Source organism: Phaenicophaeus curvirostris, chromosome 5 (genome assembly GCF_032191515.1).
Source record: "Phaenicophaeus curvirostris isolate KB17595 chromosome 5, BPBGC_Pcur_1.0, whole genome shotgun sequence".
In the NCBI taxonomy this organism is placed as follows: domain Eukaryota; kingdom Metazoa; phylum Chordata; class Aves; order Cuculiformes; family Cuculidae; genus Phaenicophaeus; species Phaenicophaeus curvirostris.
In genome coordinates, this window is record NC_091396.1 from 16,266,193 (window position 1) to 16,284,614 (window position 18,422).

At 42.1% G+C, this 18,422-nt stretch overlaps 2 protein-coding genes across 2 annotated transcripts; both read right to left on the reverse strand.

Moving 5' to 3' along the window:
* Positions 1–679: 679 nt before the first annotated feature.
* On the reverse strand, positions 680–12,023 carry SAAL1 (serum amyloid A like 1). The gene is made up of 12 exons (XM_069857691.1): positions 11,883–12,023; positions 11,050–11,163; positions 9,150–9,233; positions 7,738–7,817; positions 7,285–7,344; positions 6,515–6,630; positions 5,259–5,442; positions 4,898–4,980; positions 4,568–4,756; positions 3,594–3,790; positions 2,971–3,063; positions 680–2,409 (listed from the first exon to the last, which is right to left on the reverse strand). Exons 1-12 carry the CDS (start codon positions 11,997–11,999, stop codon positions 2,317–2,319), a joined length of 1,410 nt encoding a protein of 469 aa, XP_069713792.1. The 5' UTR covers positions 12,000–12,023; the 3' UTR covers positions 680–2,316.
* Positions 12,024–12,678: 655 nt separating this feature from the next.
* Positions 12,679–14,370, reverse strand: LOC138720651 (serum amyloid A protein-like). The gene is made up of 4 exons (XM_069857001.1): positions 14,238–14,370; positions 13,778–13,907; positions 13,316–13,454; positions 12,679–12,877 (listed from the first exon to the last, which is right to left on the reverse strand). The coding sequence occupies exons 2-4, from the start codon at positions 13,878–13,880 to the stop codon at positions 12,736–12,738; spliced, it is 384 nt and encodes a 127-aa protein (XP_069713102.1). The 5' UTR covers positions 13,881–13,907; positions 14,238–14,370; the 3' UTR covers positions 12,679–12,735.
* Between the last annotated feature and the right edge of the window lie 4,052 nt (positions 14,371–18,422).

Below are 18,422 nucleotides of genomic sequence, written 5' to 3' on the forward strand. Positions count from 1 at the left end.
CATTCCTCATAAGGCCTGTTCTCCAGCCCCGTCACCAGCTTTGTTGCTCTTCTCTGGACTCGCTTCAGAGCCTCAATATCCTTCTTGTGGTGAGGGGCCCAGAACTGAACACAGTATTCGAGGAGTGGTCTCACCAGTGCTGAGTACAGAGGGAGAATAACCTCCCTGGACCTGCTGGTCACGCCGTTTCTGATACAAGCCAAGATGCCATTGGCCTTCTTGGCCACCTGGGGAATTGTATCAGGGAAACAATATATCTCACCTACTCATTTTAATTAGTGGTACACATTAAACAATCAGCCAATAATGGATATTTGTGTATTTAAAAGAAGAAGGAATAAAATAAAACAGATCTTGCCTTGGCATTTTTGTACATTACATTAAACTACTGCAAGATATCAACAACTGCAACAAATTTCGAGACACAAAACAGGAATAATTCTTAACTATGGTTATCATAAAGATACTTACGATGCACCTTGGGACAAACTAAGCTCAGAAAAGTGTTAACAACTGGATAAGAGAGACATTAACTTCCAGACCATAAAAATGACTAAGTAAAGAAAGCAAGAGAGTTAAAGTGATTATCCAATAAAGGACAACATATTTTACAGGATACTGACATTATGAAGAGGTTCAGTTTTCCTTTTATAAATTACATACTTGAGAATAACAGACATTTCCAGTGGCTCAGAAAACAAATTTATTTGACACTTAAAATGAAGGAAAGCATAGAGGTTGTTTTTTGGTTTTTTTTAAAAGAAACTTTATTACAAATCTGTAGGTTTAAGAAAATATCCAGAAACCATCAAAGTAGTATGAAAAATGCTACCATCCTATACACAGTTACCAGTTTTCTCCAATAAACATAGCATACAAAAATTGATAAGAAACTATGGCAATTCTTTTTGGTGACACAATCAGATATCTATAACTCTAAATCCCCTGCCAACAACTAAGATGCTGCTGGCAGCCCAAGGGAATGATTAAATTGCACTTTTTCTGAAAACTGGATGTCTGGATGAAAAAGCTATGTACATATACACATACTGTATTTTACCACATGTGCAGGTAACTCAGGGCAAAGAAAATATGGCCCAGCATAATACTTAGTCTATAAAAACCTGGAGAGCCAGGGAATGTGTTTACATTGTATTGTGTTATTCTCTATGCTCTGGTTCCCATTTTCTTTTACATCTCAAACCTAATAAAGACCAATTGTTTTCCACTCATTTACAGAAACAGTGAAGCTGATGCGCTGCTGAACTGACTTTTCAGACACAGAAAATGTCAGCTGCACTGCATACAGGCATGTGATCTAAAACTGTAATGCAGTTAAAACACAATATAATTAAAAGTCTATTTTTAGGTGACTATAGACCGAATTTACTGCAAGTGACCTAACACCTTCAGCTCCCCTGAAAACCAAGGCTAACAATTACCTGTCTTTCACAGATAACTGAGAAGACACATGAATGAGAAAAGAACTGTGTGATACATGTTACACTCTTGAACTGAAGTACAGACTGCTTTAGAAAAGGAGAAGTTTGCAAGTATGCCACAGATTAAATCAAAACCTGCTCTACAACACTAACTCTGGATAACTGGCTGCAATGGTTGGAAGCTGCAGCACAGCTCATTTGTAACCACATTCCTAAATCCTTTAAACCACACAGAACCCAGAGGCCACAACTCAGAGCTGCACTGTAGAAGAGGCTTCAGCGTAAGAAGTGTGGAGATTTTGAAGGAGCAGGATGAACCATTCCTGTTACAATACCTGCTCAAGGTACTGATGCAATCTCAAAAAGAAAAAACAAGCAAACAACTATGTATAATTTAACTCTGTTTTTATATCACGTGCTTGGAGGTCCTTAGGCAGAGGACGTCAGGGATTTCCTATTGATCGATCCTCTTTTCGCCACCAGCAACTTGGGAGAAACCACCATCATCTTAAAAAAAATACTCAGTGCATTTCATTAATTTTGCTATTTTTAACTTAACTGAAAAGCACAGAATGAAGAGTTATGCAAAGTACACTACGTTGCAGGAAAGCAATTAGGGATCAACAGTCTCTCATCACCAGAGCAAACAGGATGGAAGATGCAAAACTGAATTTACAGTAATTTCCTTCCCCATGAAGACCCAATTAACCCTAGGTTAATCAGGGCTACCTGGAACATTTCTTAAAAGCCACCTGTTGGGAAGAAGGTTGACTTCTTGCCCTGCATTTACTGAAAACTTGATTTCTGAAACACTGTATCATTACAACAGTCAAAAATTCTCATTCAAAAGAAGAGAAATAGTTCATGTACATTCTTAGGCGTGAACCTTCAGGCTTGGGAAACGCTTTTCTAGATTGTCAGCAAGTGTCTGATCAGCCTCACGCAGAACCTCAAGGAAACTCTCCACCTGGAAACAAAAGACAAAGGTACATACAGGCAAAAAGAAAAAAAAGCCTTGCAAAGAACACAGAATTCTTTTACGTGGTACAGGGGGTCTTTCTAATCCTGTATCCTCCCAACAACAACAGCCAGCAGCAGCCACTGCAGAGAATAACGTAAAATGCTCCACAGTAGATACCTTCCTCCTAAACCGCACAATTTCATTTGGTCTAAGTTTTGAAGCATTATCACTGTCCCCAAACTCTCGTTTAAAAGTACACAAGGAAAAACTCCCTATGAAAAATATTTAGAATAATTATTCTGTAAAAATGTACAGGACAAGTTTTCATATACCATAAATTTTCAGGCATCCATTAATTTCAGAAGAGTTTGACCCTTCTGTCAGCTGACAATTTAGGCAAAGCTCTAGCTGATGTAAGGCAGAAGTGAGAGAGGGAGTAAGGATGTCTGGAATGGCGTATTACCTGTGTCTGGGCAATTCTGTCCTACCTCTACAACTGATTCTGAAAGGTCTTGCCACCCTATTAGTACATTTTCAGACATATTAAACACCTTGACATATACTCACTGATGCGAAATACAGAGGTAAGAGGTTCTGAAATGCACAGGAACATGTCTGTTCATTTAAATGTCCCTGGTGTAGTCCTTCTAATGTATTTTCCTGTAAAATAAGATGAGAAATACAACCAGCATGTCATGAAAAGCTGTCAAAAGAACAAACGCAAAACTGTGCACACAGTGTCTACAGTATTTGCTTCGTTCTCAAAAATATAAAACAACCGGAACTTACAGTTCTCAGAAAATGCCAGGCGCAGCTAATACAAAATGTGTGAAAGGTCACTCACCACAAGTCTCTTAATCTGAATGCTTCCATAATAAAGTCCAGCTGAGAAGGTGAGTTTACATATTGATATGTAAACTTTTCTTAAATAAATTGGCTTTCACTTAAAAGAAATTGCTACATACACCTAGAGAATTTATCACACAGAATCTTTGCCCTAAAGGTACACTCCTGAGAGAACCTGCGTCCCTGCCATCTAACATCCATGTTGCTAATCACCTTCTGGTTAATTCTCTAATGAATTTCTACTATGCAACTTCACTTGCACAGAAGAGTGCCCACGCTAATAGCAACATCTTTTTTCTTACCTACCCTACAGAAATCCCTCTCAAAATTTTGTTTATTCTTACCTTGGTCAGTTCTTGAAGCATATTGGAAAGTAATTCACAGCAAATATCCTTCAAAATTTTTAAATGGAAATCTTCCTCATTTATATCAGCCTTTCCAGTCTCTTCTTGTTCAGATTCCTTTGAGTTATCAACAGGTCTCTTCCCACAGTCCTCCATGTATTGTAAGATACGAATCAAGCTCCCAATCAGAGACATATCTAATATAAAGTAACAAGAAAATGGAAACTTAACACTGATATTTTTTCCATTCATTCAAGGCATTAGAATTTTGAAACACACCACAAGATTTTATACAAAAGCTACAGGAATGTAGATTTCAACAGCATTGCATTTTGTTACTCAAAGACAGTTTTAAAGAAACCCAAACGTTTTTTTCTGCAAGCTAACCTGTATCTATAAAAAGTATATGCCAGTGGTAAGGAATACAAGAAGCAAAAAATTTCTAGTAGTACCTCAGAGAGGCTAATAGGTTAAATTTGCATCCAGATAATCCTATCTGATAAACCAAACCAACACAACACCTTTCTGCTGTAGATGGCCCCAAATCACATTCCCAAGATAGGCTTTCAATTTTGAAGACTTGTCAATGGATTGAAAAGTAAGTAACAAGTGATAAATATAGATTTAAGTGCAGAATCTCCCTCTACTGAAAAAAATTACTGTTGAAACCTCATACTTTAGCAAAGACGAATTCTGCAATTTTCATTAATTTACTCAATGGAGAAGACTGAACAGAACCTGTAGGTTCTATTACTGTAACTCTTCAAAGAGACCCAGTAACTGAACTTTGAGCTAGCTGGGATTTTTAGAGTAACCAGTAGAGAATACTGCTGTATTCAAATGTGCAACTGAAGTCTGTGTTCTGAACCGATCTCTAGCAAACAGTAATAAATTACCCACCACATGTATGAAGTCAATTGTGAATGTCACAATAAAACAATAAAGAAGTAAAATAAAAAAAAAGCACGACTTGCTTTTCCTCATCTTGGTGTGTTCTTGTTCTGTCTGTGAAGCAAACACAGCAGATAGTACAGACAAAATAGAGGCCAATAGTGTCTTCTGCTCCTGCACAATGATTGGTGGATCATCTGGCTGGCAAAGTTCGCGGCAAATGAGGTCACAAAGCAGACTCCAAGTCTCTTTTCCTCCGTCAGGAGACTGCACTTGAGAAAGAAAAGAGAACCCACCAACCCAACAAATTTAATCTAAATACATGAATTATATTTCTCCCCATTAAATATCTGATGATCTAGAAGTTACTGCCATTCTTGCTTCCATCATATCCAGCAATTCAAGTGTCTTACCAATAGCCTGAATACCCTCATCCACTGTTGTCAGAAGCTGCAAAATATGCATATAAACATCAAGTCCTTCCAGATTATCTGATCTACACAGAACAAACAAAAAGAAAAACAAAGACAAATTAAAGATCTGCTTACTGAGTTTAGAGTCTGTGTATTTTGGACACACAGAAGACTATCAGCAATCACTGCCATTCTCTTTGATAACAAACTAGCTGACTCATTTCAAATGGTAAGTACAGGAATATGTATTCTAGTGTTCTGTCAAACTATGCAGGTCACACCAAACTCAAGATGTTCACAGACCTTAACAAGGTTATAAGGAGTCTAGTCAGTCATGAAACTAAAAAGAAATCTCACGTACCGGACTTGCTTGGCTGCTTCAAGTATACAAGGCACAATCTTAAAATCTGGAAGTTCTTCAGGGGAGTCCTCCACAGACGGTCCCACAGATCGACAAGTGCCATTTTTAATCCAGTTTAACATTAGCTCTTCATCTAGATCAAAGAGTTTGTCCACCACTTCACCCACTTTTACCAGCAATTCAACTGCACAAGAGAGAACATATAAATTTAAACAAGAAAAAAACAAAGAGCAAAAATCAGTTCACAAAATGCTAATATATAAAAGTATTCAGAGTAAATTCAGTGCTGAAATGTATTAGTTTCATTCACAACCTACTAAGGGTTGCTGTGTTTATTTCCTTGTTGTGGCACAGATCAGGTGAAAAGCTTGATAAGGATCACTGGAAAGCCTGCTGACACTTTCTACCTTATTGTGCCACTTATGAAGCAGGAACTTTATTCTGCAAAAAGACTTCACATTCCCGGAAAGTCATAACTTCTGCTTCTAAAATAAAACTTTACAAGATTTATCCCTAAATATGCAGTTTCCTGCTAACCTTACATCTACCAATCATAATTTTACATAAGTATATCTGTGATTATAATTGGATGGAGCAGGATTTCTGTGTTGTCGTTACAAAAAACAACAATTGAAAATGCTAAATTGAAAATGCTAAATTATTAGGATTTCTAGACAAATGATAACTGTTGTTACAATTGAGTTGTATGTGAAAAGTAAATGTTACTAAAAATATTTCCATTAGTAGGCGCTTAGTGTGTTTTTTGCTAAACTAGTGCTGACAGAGATTTGTATATCCAAAGCCTGTGCAGCGTTCAGCTGCCATCAAGAGTAACTGAATCATTCCTCTAGTTCACATTACACAAGTACAGTAGTTTTAGAAGTGGAAAATACACATGTAATTAAAAAAAAAAAATTACATAAGGTCTTGTTTCAAGGATCAAAAAAGACATACGTATACCCCTGAATGAGGACTATGTCCTTTCCTTTACTGTGCCAAGTAACAATTTCTCTTATTAGACTCATTTTGATTCCCCAATAGAGCTTTCTTCTTCCTCTGGTTTGTTTTATATATATTTATAAACCTGCAAAAGCAGGACAAGTTTATTTTGGTGTCTTTAAATTCATGAAGTTTACTTTGTTTTAAAGAAATTTGTACTCCCAATAGAAAATATTTGAAATTACAATACTTCAGTTCTTATTCTTTTCTGCCAAAAAATTCCACCCACTAATTCCCAGCTGGTTTTGGCAACTTACCATTTGTAGAGCTGGACATGATAAAGCAAACACAGTCATACACTGAAGGGTTTTCTCGGATTCTCTCAACCCAGACACTGGCCACCTCAGGCTGCGAGAGGCAGGTTAACAACAGCCTAGACAATAATTGCCCATTTAACAAATTAGAAATCAATTCATTCATATTAGCTGTACAAGTGTAAGTCTAAAATAATGACAATGACGTGACAGAAACAGGAATCTAGCTCACAGCAAATTGATTCCAGAACACTGCAATACCAATAAAAGGATAGGATGAGAGGATAATAAAACAGTGAACGCCCTTGTAAATTTTCTTCTCAGGCCTCAGAATATAGCAGAATCATAGATTCATAGAATCACCAGGTTGGAGAAGACCTCTGAGTCCAAAGATCATCAAGTCCGACCATACCTATCTGCCACTAAACCATATCCTTAAGTACCTCATCTACCTGTCTTTTAAATACCTCTAGGGATGGTGACACCACCACCTCCCTGGGCAGCCTGTTCCAACACTTGATGACCCTTTCTGTGAAGAAGTTTTTCCTAATGCCCAGTCTGAACCCGCCCTGGTGCAGCTTGAGGCCGTTCCCCCCGTCCTATTGGCTGTCACTTGGGAGAAGAGACCACCACCCACCTCTCTACAATCTCCTTTCAGGTAGTTGTAGACAGTGATAAGGTCTCCCTCCAGCCTACTCTTCTCTAGGCTAAACAACCCCAGTTTCCTCAGCCACTCCTATGCTAAAAATGTATCAACTTCTGAAATGTCCCACCTGCTTGTTTCCAGAAGAGTTGGAGAGTCTGAATCACACAAACGTTGCAATAACATCTGGCTTTAAAGGGAAAATGCAAGATAAGAGTTAATAAAAACTACCTTTGTTTAAAAAAAATAATTAATAAGGTTAATTTCATAGCTGCAGCCACATTGCAAGATTAAAATCAACTTTTCCAGAGTGTGCATGCATTAGCAGTGTTCAGGATTGCCCATCTTAGATATTAAAGATTCAAGAACTTGACTGGTGATGAAAAAAACAACAAAAAAAATAGTGGTCTGTATCCTTTTTCTTTCCTTCACTGAACACGTCCCACTCAAATATGATCAGACAAAAAAGCGTGAATAATGAGGAGGCACAGCAGGCAAACTTAGTTCTTTCTATAATACATATTCATGATTGTGAGTCCAGAAAAGCAGTACTCACACATGTATAAAGCACATATACACTTACCCAAGATTCTCATCTTTACTAATGGACATGCATATGTCTTGGAAACAGGCCATATTTCCTAATATTCCCACGCAGATTTCCTGAAAAGTCAAAACATAATATAATGAAGTAACTGCAACATAATTCAAAATTTCATTTCCACAAGTAATGAGTGTTTAAAGATGCTTTCCAAGTTCTTATGATTCACCATTTTGAAGATGGAGACACAGATTTTTCTACAGGATGTTATTAGACTAGCCTGAAATATACTTGACAGGGACTATTTTGATATTTAGATGTTACAGCGTTCATAAAAGCAAATATATCTTGAACTTTGCTTGCATACGCAGTGTATACTGCTTTGAAGCTAATCTGTCATCCCTCTTACTAAAGCAATAAAGTGTTCTATGAACAAAAAATCACCATGAAAGCATGACCCTTGCAGATATTCACTTCCTCCCAAAAGAAAGGGGTCTCAATCCAAGTTTCCAGCAAAGCCTGTTTTCTGGTGGCAGAGATTTAAAAAAACAAATCAGAAAAACCCAACCCCAAACTGAAAAGCACCACAGCAAAGCAGTGCATCCCATTAGGATATTCATGCCTACACAATTATTAAAAGGATGTACACTTCTATGAGGAGGACTGTGAGAGCTCTGAAACACCTGCAGTGACTCGTGCTAACACAGACGACCTGGGTATCACTTTCAGCAACTATAAGTTGAAATCAACCCTCACCACTGAAGTTTATCTTCTTTATTAACATTCTTTTACCTCTACCAAATTACAGCAGGCATTCCTGCAGATGCTATTTCAAGAAACTAGCAGAGACAGTCAATTTGCACTGACTTCCAAATTTTGCTTGTACTTTCAAAGCCCTGTATGTTTCTATTCATCTCCTGAAGTAAAGCTTCTGATAACTTCACAGTTAATACCAACACCAAATAGGTTTGAAAACCCCATGTTGAATCCTAAATGCTAGTGCACTGTGTAATACAAGCTGAAAAAGAATGACATCAAAACAAAGGAGGGGGAAAAAAAAAAGTGCACTAAGTACCAGTGTCTAACAGTTCCTAAACACTAACATTATTCTTGTAGGTCTGACTAAACAAATTAATGACTGTTCAGCAATCATAAAACAAGTAATGAGAAAAAAAGGCCAATCTTTGCTTTTTTTTATAATTAGCTTTGATAAACTTAGTCATTCAGCAACAATAACACGTATCACCTACAGCATAACTGAAATACTTACTGATTAGACCATATTTAAAATGCTTTTTTGCAGTGTTTTTAAATCTGATTTTGTGTTTCCTCCGCATTCCCCTAACCTATTCAAACATGCAGTAGGAGGAGGAAGAATATATGTGTGAACACATGTACAGAGCTATTTACCCTGTCTATTAACATGGGACAGCTTTTTGACAGCCCATACTTACAGTAAGGCGGGGGCATTTTGACTTGGCAAGAACTCCCAAGAATATATCTGGGGCATTGAACTCCTGAAGGAATGAAGCGACATCCTGTGGAGAAAGTGAATGGAGAAGTAAATGGACTCCTAGAATTTCAAAATTCAAATCAAATCTTTTCTCACAGCACCAGGACTGGATCAAACGGATGTCGAACCCACTACATGAGACCAGTTATTTCCCAGAAGTTTTTCCCAATAATGTGCCTTACCACCATTCTTACTTTTTAATGAGAAAAGATCAGCAAGACCCTATGGTGATTCAGGGTGCCAGTGATTTGCTATACAATGACCCAAAAGGTCACATTTAGTTTCTTCTGCTCTGTCTCAACTGAGGGCCAGAGGTGCTAAGCCTGAAAACATGGTATTTGCTGAATCCTGACAGTGACAGCACCCAGACATACAAAAGAGAAACAAGGGAAGGGATTACAATTAGCACCTGATGAGCGCATACAAAAGAAGAAATCTTCTGCTCATTTTACCACATTAAACCACAAAATTAGTTCTTTTAATTGGGTTTAAAGGGCATATCTTCCATGTTGATTCACTATGTCTAAACAAGGAGCCAGGGATATACCTCTCACTTAAGAATCTTTTCCCACATTTGAGCATGTTGAGAAAAACACCAAAAAGTTTTATTAAATTGCCATTGCCAGTCTGTAGATAAAGTTTAAAAGGTTGTTTATCTATCAGCAAAAATTCTACTTACTATCAGGATGGATTACAGTCACTAGAGAAAAATACACCTATTTAGAGACAGCATCAAATATTATCTCCATAACCAAACTGCTGTAGATACAGGCTATGCACCTAAGTTAATTTCAGCTACAGCTAAGGTACTGTCTTCTAACAACTCTGAGCTTCATTAAACTCTTGCATATGATACAGAAAACCAACAGGCGTGAACACAGCCCCATTTTTGCCAGCTGACCCTAAGCTACAGCACCGCACAACCCATCAGACACCAGGGGAAGGCTGTGCAGACTGCCTTATTCCACTGCCATTCACACACAGCTCTGCTTTACATCCTCAAACAGCAGCACGGGGCTGAGCAGCCAGGACATGACAGCAGTGGAAAATGGTGCTAGGCCAAGTGCACACAGAGCACTCACTCATCTTGAAAAGTTGCCTCTGTGATAAGCCTGCTTGATGCCAATTCATAGAACCATAGAATCACTAAGTTGGAAAAGACCTTTAATATCGTCAAGCCCAACCACACCTGTCCACTACTAAATCCCATCCCTAAGCACTTCATCTACCCATGTTTTAAATACCTCCAGGGATGGTGGTATTTTACCTCCCTGGGCAGCCTGTGCCAATGCTTAGTAACCCTTTTGGTAAAGAAATTTTTCTTAAAGTCCAATCCAAACCTCCCATGGTGTAATTTGAGGCCATTCCTTCTCATCCTATCACTTGGGAGACGACACCAACAAACACCCACCTCACTACAACCTCCTTTCAGGTGGTTGTAGACAGTGATTCATCAGCCTGCAAACTCCCAGCCAAACCAGAGGGCGAGCAACACCATCGGAATCGGGAAGCCAACCGAGTCCGTTTAACTCTGTGTATTCCCTCGCTTCCAGAAGTATTTTGTGTATGTAACAACTGTGTAAATTACAATCGACTAGCCTTATGGTGGACAATCCCCCGTGCGACCCCAGCGCTGCTAATGAAGCCCTGCGCAACAGTAATCATTTCGCTGTTGAGTCTATTTCTTCATTTCAGGGAGGCCAACTGAGCCCATCTAATTCCGTGCATTCTCCCACTTCCAGAGGGATTTTGCTCACACACGCAAAGCGACCGGAGTGGGAAAGAATCCTCCCACAGCCACAAAGCCCCTCGAGCTGAACTTCCTGAGCGCAGCTCCGTACCTCGTCCATCGACATGTCCCACACCTTGCAGATGTCATTCTCCATCTCCTCGTCTAGCTCCGTGCGGATCCCCTCAGGGCTCCCGGTGGGCTCTGCCTTCTCGGGGCTGATGACCTGAGACAGAACGGGGTGGGGAGACCCCGGGGTGGGGGGACGCAAGCTGCAACCCCTGAAAGGCCACCCCCAAAAGGCCACCCTGGGCTGCTGCACCAGCCCCCGCTAGTGAACCCTGCACAGCCCGGGGGATCCCCAGGGATGACTGCACCATACCTGGGAATCACAGAATCACCAGGTTGGAAATGAAGCCTTATGAGGAGCAGCTGAGAGAGCTGGGGTTGTTTAGCCTGGAGAAGAGGAGGCTGAGGGGAGACCTCATTGCTCTCTACAACTACCTGAAAGGACGTTGTAGAGAGGAGGGAACTGGCCTCTTCTCCCAAGTGACAGGGGACAGGATGAGAGGGAATGGCCTCAAGCTCCGCCAGGGGAGGTTCAGGCTGGACATCAGGAACAAATTTTTCACGGAAAGGGTCATGGGGCACTGGAACAGGCTGCCCAGGGAGGTGGTTGAGTCACCTTCCCTGGAGGTGTTTAAGGGACGCGTGGACGAGGTGCTAAGGGGCATGGTTGGACTCGATGATCCTGTGGGTCTTTTCCAACCTAGTGATTCTGTGTGATTCTGTGTGTGACTTCTTAGATCACCGAGACCAACCATTCCCACCTGCCCCTAAACCATGTCCCCGAGCACCTCGTCTCCCCGCCTTTAAAAGCCTCCGGGGGACGATCGCAGCCCGCCCGGGCCCGCCGGCCGCCTCCCCCCTCCGCCCGCCCCTCACCTCGATGAGGCGGGTGAGGATGCTGAAGAGCCAGTGCTTGCTGTACACCGTGCTCCCCACCGCATCCCCCTCCTCCTCCTCCGCCTCGCTGGACGGTGGCGAGGGGTTGCGGTCCATGGCGGCGCCGCCACCGCCGGCGCCAACGAGGCCAGAGCGGCCCCGCGGCTCCCGCAGCGCCCCCTGCCGGGACAGCGGACCCTAAAGACCATCGGCTCCAGCCGCTGCCAGGGCGGGGACACCGCCCGCCAGCCCGGGCCGCGCCGGGGCCCAGCGAGAGGGGCCGTGAGCACCCCCGGGGCGGGGCAGCCACAGCTTCCCTGGGCCACCCGTGCCGGTGCCTCACCACCCTCAGAGTGAAGAATCTCTTCCTAATGTCTAGTCTAAATCTTGTCCCCTTACAATTTAAAGACACTCCGCCTCGCCCTATCACTACGCAACCTCGTAAAAAGTCCCTCCCCAGCGTTTTTGTAGTCCCTTCAGGTACTGGAAGGTCGCTATAAGATCTCCTCGGAGCCTTCTCCAGGCTGAACAACCTCAACTCTTGGTCTGTCCTCGTATAGGAGGTGCTCCAGCCCTCTGATCATCCTTTTGACTCTGCTCTGGACCCTTTCCAACAGCTCCATATCCTTCCTATGTTGAGGATTCCAGAACACAGGGACACCAAGGGCACTCCTGCCCCTGGGCAGCGCTGGTAGTGCCCTGACCTTGCCCCACAGGAACGCCTCACCTCTCCCAAAGCCAGCGCTGCGCGTTCAGATCCCCAGCCCAGAAAGAGAACGAGCAGGGTGGGGAGCAGTTTTTGGGATAATATCTTTATTCGGATGCACAGAAGAGCTGTAAGAGGGGAGCAGCATTAGTAATTGGTGGGAAGGCCCTCAGGTCGGTAGCGGTTGGGATTCCCACCATTTCGGCCCCACTGATTCGCCTCTTGGTCAGCTCGTGTATCTTCGGCACCTCTGCCACTCACGTCGCTTTGCCATTTTTCCCGGGCATTACTAGCAGGAAGGAAAAAGGCTCCCTCAACCAACCAGCATTTAACTCCACTTTGTGCTGATTTCCTCACTCATCTAAAACTAGCTTTTCCACAGGACTTCTCAAGGTGAGATGCAAGTACAGGCTTGGTCCTTGCCTGAGAACCACAGTGGAATCCATAACTTACATAAGAAAACAAACCAGCAAGGAAAGAGAGTGCCTTATCACCAGCAATGCAGAGTTAAGGAACTTGCCTTCTCGGGAAGACAAGAAGAAGGGCTCACAGTAAGTGGGAGGAGAGGCACCATTCCTATAGAGACAGGCTGTTTGGACATCAACTGCTTCCCCTCCCCTCCACTGACCTTCTAGGTCAAAAGCTAACTACAAGACAAAAATTACTTCAAATGGAATGCCTGGACCCCTAACAACTCACTGTTAACAAGCCACATATACTGCATTACCTGATCACCTTGGCTGCCCAGGCACCACCAGGTCCTCTTTGGGCAGCATCGTAATTCCCACGAGCATGGAAATATTTGTCAGCATTTTTATAATTTGCTTCGCGCATATCCTGGTATGCTCGGAACATATCCCATGCCCCTGAAGAAAGCAGAGAAACAGAGGTGGTGTTGACTTCAAAGAGTCATCCCAGAAATGGTCAAGCATTATTTCAGCCAAGAGCTGAAAAATGCAAGGAGCAGTAACACAGTGAGGCACTTCTCCGCATGAGCCTCTGCATGGGGTGTGCCCATGGAAAGGGCCTGTGGGGGCTGATCAAGGTCCTCTTCAGCAGCAGAAACCGGCGGGGTGTCTAATGCGGAGCTGCAGACCTCCCAGCTCTGAGGACTGTGTCCTTTGATTGCCAGTAATCTGTGCTTGGGGAGAGGGTTCCTGAGAGAAAGGCCCATGGCAACCGCGCTTACCTCCTGCTGCATCCTTGACAAATCGTCCAGCTCGGGATATTGCTGAGTCAGCACTTGCACATAGAATAAAGGAGAGCAACACAAGGCAAACGCAGAGCCTCATGGTTCCTGGCCCAAGCCTGACGCAGAGCTGTAAGACAATCAGAGATGAGCAGTTCTGGAGCACCTTTGAGACTGCTGACATTGCATCCATCCCCCCCAAGCTGTGCCCAGGCAGCTGCCCCAGTGCTGATGGTGTGTGTGCTTCTCCCCCAGCAAGGACTAATGCCCTCTGTGCAACTGCAAGATCAGTTCAGACTCCACAACAGAGGCAGCTGGATATGAGAAACTTGCGTTTTAGTATTCTCCATTGCTCCTGTCATGAGTACAGTGAAGCCCCCATAAGCTAAAGCATTAGTCCTGTTCCCAAATACCAGCTAAAACCACTGTGTATTCCTCAAAAATTCAGAATATCACTCACCACTGCAGAGAGGTGAAGCCAAAAGAGATGGAGCTTGTCTTGTGTGCTCTCAGGCTCAGAGAGGGTATTTATAAGCAATTCAAATGCCTCAAAAGAGGAAATTGGAAAGGATGCCCATGGCTGGGAATTCCCCACCACTGCTGATTCCATTTCCAAAACAGAAATCATTATGGTAAGCCTGTCCTTGTCCTTAATAAAAGGTCATGGCTCCTGTTAATGCAATTTTTTAGAAAGTATGTGGAACTTCTTCAGCTGTCCACAGGACTATTTGCTCCTCACAAGCAGGCAGAGAAACTTCCTTGAAGACTGGAGTGTTCTGTGTGCTTGAAGTGTTATGGTTGGCTTAAGGGTAACACTTTTGTTGGGCTTCTGGACTGGACAGAGCTTGGAGAAGAAGCTTGATGCCTGATCACCTGTACTGTGTGTTGAGGCACAATGTTGGGTCTGTGTCTGTGCATAAAGAACAGTCAACTGCGTTATCAGAATGGCTACAGGAACTAAATGAAATTCCCACGTATGCTGGGATGACAAGCTGGAGTTGATGGAGTGGAAAATGTGAAGTGTTGCTCTTAACTCCATTGCATAGCAAAACACATACACCTGCATCCCTGCTGATAACGTTTTAAGATGGCATGCACATGCCACCAGAAGGAAAGCCTGAATGGCTCGTTCTACCTTTACTTGCTCTCACAGATCCCTCTCAAGGGACTTCCAGCCATCCTGGTGCAGAAGCGGATCAGTGAGTCTCAAGTGAGTAAACTAAGGAGATTTTTTCATGCAGCAGTAAACATTTTACCTAAGGGGAAGTTCAGATCCAGACAGCCACATTTCTGCTTGATTTTAAAATCACTATATTAACTGTCAGGCCCTATTGGTATGGTTCACAGTTGGAGCACTCATTGTGCTCTCTCTGCTTAGGAACCTGCTTGCTGCTTGCTTCCCGTAGTTAACAACTGACACAGCTGTGTCCCCTGCAGAAGGCTCTGGGTTTGAGTGCAGTTACACTGTAGAATGAACATGCAGAATGTGTCCCCGTTGTGTGATCTCATACATGATTTAACAAGTCTAAGAGCACTTCTTTAAATTCTCTGCAGAAAAGGTATATGTAGTTGCCCCATTCACAAATCTGTGACTTTAAACAATCAGCCACTGGAGCTGAAGGGCAGAAGCATGAAGTAAAGAGGGAGGTGCAATAACAAACTGAGCTAATAAAGTGCCAGCAGCTGACTTCCTTGGGCATTGCTGTACTTCAAACAATAACTTATCTTAAAGGAAGAGGGATGTTTTCACAGGCATGCCTGAAGTGGCAGAACAGCTATTTTCTCACACACTGCATCTCTGAGTGGAACAATTTCAAACGATTGTCTAAGCCCTAACCCAATGAACAAGGAAGCCCTGCAAAACACAGAGGGCCAGACACATAATTTTTCCTGTGAACCTGATGTTTAACAGCATAACAGTTCACTCACTGCAGAGACTAGAGCACCACGTTTTACTGCAATTCTGTTCACATCGCTTACACCCTTACAGTACACATCAGCTCAAGTGCCTTCTTTGTTGGCTGCAAGAAATCCTGTCTGTCACCTTTGGGGGTTTGATTTAAATTAAAAAAAAGAAGGATTGGAATATTGTTCCTCCAGCTTGGGATACAGGCTCACTAACTCATGTGCCATTTTGCGCAGGCACTTGGAACAGAGCACTGCATTCAAACTGAGTTAAGGAACTTTTCCCTACAATAGCTCAGACGTTTTGGACTACAGAAGGTATTTCTGAGACTTCTGCTCTGGTCTGATATGTTTCACATTCTCTCCAAACCAAAATTTTCTGCAAAGAGCACAAACGTGAGGATAATTGCAAGAAGGTAGCACTGGAGAGGATCTTCAGAAGATATCAGATTGACTTGTAGGCAACAACGAGGGCAGCAGTAGTGACAACAGTGCGGGAGCTCCCTACTGTATCAGAGGTAAAGCACCAGCTTTGTGCTCCAGCAGGCAGCAGCCTGAGCGCTGCTTTCCTGTATCCTCTTGGCCTGCTTTCTGGGTCACAGCCCTAGGCCCACAGAAACAAGCTGCAGCCAAAATGGTTGCTTTTGCAACAGAAATAAGCACTCTCCCTCTGAGCATGCAGGAAGGTTTGAATGGAATATTCCTTTCTGTCCTAGCACTAAAACAGGCTGCATTTGCACACTGCGTAAAGATAACACATACAGGAGTACTTCGGGGACCATTTTCTTGGTTTGTACATTCTGATATAGTTAAGATCAAAAGCAGCCTCAAACGGGTTGGCTTTTAGTTCTAAATGCAAGCTACATTCTGCTAACATTTCGCAATGTAGGCATTTTGCAATCTAAATAAGTCTCAGATTGAGAAAGAGGATGAGGTCAATTCTGAGCTCAGTCACAATAATAGATGCAATTATTCCTTATTCTGGGAAGTAGTCACACCTTTTATAAATTTACAATAATTAATTCCAGGAATTTGCCATGCTGCTGCAGGGAATATTAACTAACATTGGCCTCAGGCTCCTCTTCAACAGATTGCATATGCAGATGTTTATCTTAAATAAAATTGATTTCTCCATAGGTTTTGATGAAGATTCCAACAGTGAAGTAATGTTTTGAGGCAGGTATGGGGCTTTTATGTATCTTTTTTTTTTTTAGGAAAAAGCACAACAACAACAGAGCTAACACAGCTTCTATTTAAAGTTGCTTAGGGCAAAGCACTCTTTATGCATCTCTGCTTTTCAAGCATCTTATCCACCAACAGTGACCAAAAGCAAAGATGAGCTGCAGCTCACCTGATCCAGTGCAGGCTGGCTTGAACTATCAGCGGTGCACGCTTAGCTGGCTGACAAGAACTGGTAGGGGCTGTAGCTTTAGGATGAGGGCATTGTTCTGTACTACTGCAGCTTGTAAACAGAAAACAATTAATTTCATATTTAATTTAATTCACTCTTCTTCAGAGCATAAATTTACTCTTAATTGATGGCCAGGTTAGTTGAAATCATCAACACAAGCTCATTTTAGACACCAAATTTGAACAAACATTTCCCATTATGTTACTTATCTGACCATTCTGACACAAAATTAAAAGAGCTCTGAATGAAAAGTTATGATTTATTGGAGGAAATCCCCCCAAAAGCCCCAGTCTTCACTTGAAGCTAACCAAGTGTACAAAATCCCCACAGAATTAAGAAAAGAGACCGCCGTGTGCAGAAAAATACACAGAGCAAATAAAGCAGAGGCATTACATACAGAGATAAGCCAGCCAGGTACATTCTTGGAAGCCAAATAACTTCCTCTAAAGATGGCAACACGAGTACTTGGCTTAAGCTGCAGTATGTTGACACACTGTATGTAACACAGTCAAGCACAACAGTCACTGAGGTAGCAGTGTGGTCACTTGGCAGGCGAGAGAAAAGGCACCAATATCTGAGTTGCGTTACCTCCTCACACAATGCAGGTGCCTGGCTCTAAGTCTTACTGTAAGAGCGTGGGGTGCTTCTGATAGAAGGATCTGTGCTGTTTCTAATGTCAAATTCTAAGACTCAAAATATTTAAAGTTTTCTTTTTTACTTTTTTAGAAGTAGTTTTGTCTTGGCTTTTCCACCAGAAACACTATTAACAGATGAAAGCCTGCCACTTATTTTTTCCCTGCAACCTTGTACCCTCTAGTGAAGTAACCAACCTTCCACAATAAAGTCTTTTCTGTAATTACGATGAAACAGTTGGACTGCATCTCTTAAAAATCTAAGTATTAGGAACTCCTGTTCTGATGAAAATAAAAACATTATTTTGCAGCAGTGCAAGTGCTGTAAGACTAGATTAAAAAAATGCCTTCTAGATGTTTACAAAGAATTAGTTTCAAGTAATTTCATAACAAAAATATGGATTTTTTTGAGGGAATAAAGTTTAGTTCCAATGCGTTAAATTTTTGTTTAAATTACATTTGTGAAAATCAAATACTGACAAGATGCCATCGTGGCTTTCTGCTAAAAATGTGAGATTCTGACAGTGAAGAAGGTCAAAACTAGCCACCTAAAAAGAAACATGTCCAAAGATGTACTAAGTGCAGAAAGAGTGCTGGTACAAAGCATAGTTCAGTAAATGAGAAATAAAAATCCAAGTGAGCTTATGAATCTTCATACTAGCAGATATTTAAAAACACTTCTTTCTTGATGGCACCC

What these genes read in the sequence shown, in the direction of transcription:
- LOC138720651 (XM_069857001.1), bottom strand. Translation starts at nt 13,880, where the DNA reads ATGAGGCTCTGCGTTTGCCTTGTGTTGCTCTCCTTTATTCTATGTGCA. An exon ending in TGTCAAGGATGCAGCAGGAG is followed by an intron (nt 13,455 to 13,777) that starts GTAAGCGCGGTT and finishes TGCTTTCTTCAG; the next exon opens with GGGCATGGGATATGTTCCGA. An exon ending in TGGGCAGCCAAGGTGATCAG is followed by an intron (nt 12,878 to 13,315) that starts GTAATGCAGTAT and finishes CCTTCCTGCTAG; the next exon opens with TAATGCCCGGGAAAAATGGC.
- SAAL1 (XM_069857691.1), bottom strand. Translation starts at nt 11,999, where the DNA reads ATGGACCGCAACCCCTCGCCACCGTCCAGCGAGGCGGAGGAGGAGGAG. An exon ending in ACACACCAAGATGAGGAAAA is followed by an intron (nt 3,791 to 4,567) that starts GCAAGTCGTGCT and finishes ACTTTATATTAG; the next exon opens with ATATGTCTCTGATTGGGAGC. An exon ending in TACCTCTGTATTTCGCATCA is followed by an intron (nt 2,410 to 2,970) that starts GTGAGTATATGT and finishes TTTTGTTTCCAG; the next exon opens with GTGGAGAGTTTCCTTGAGGT.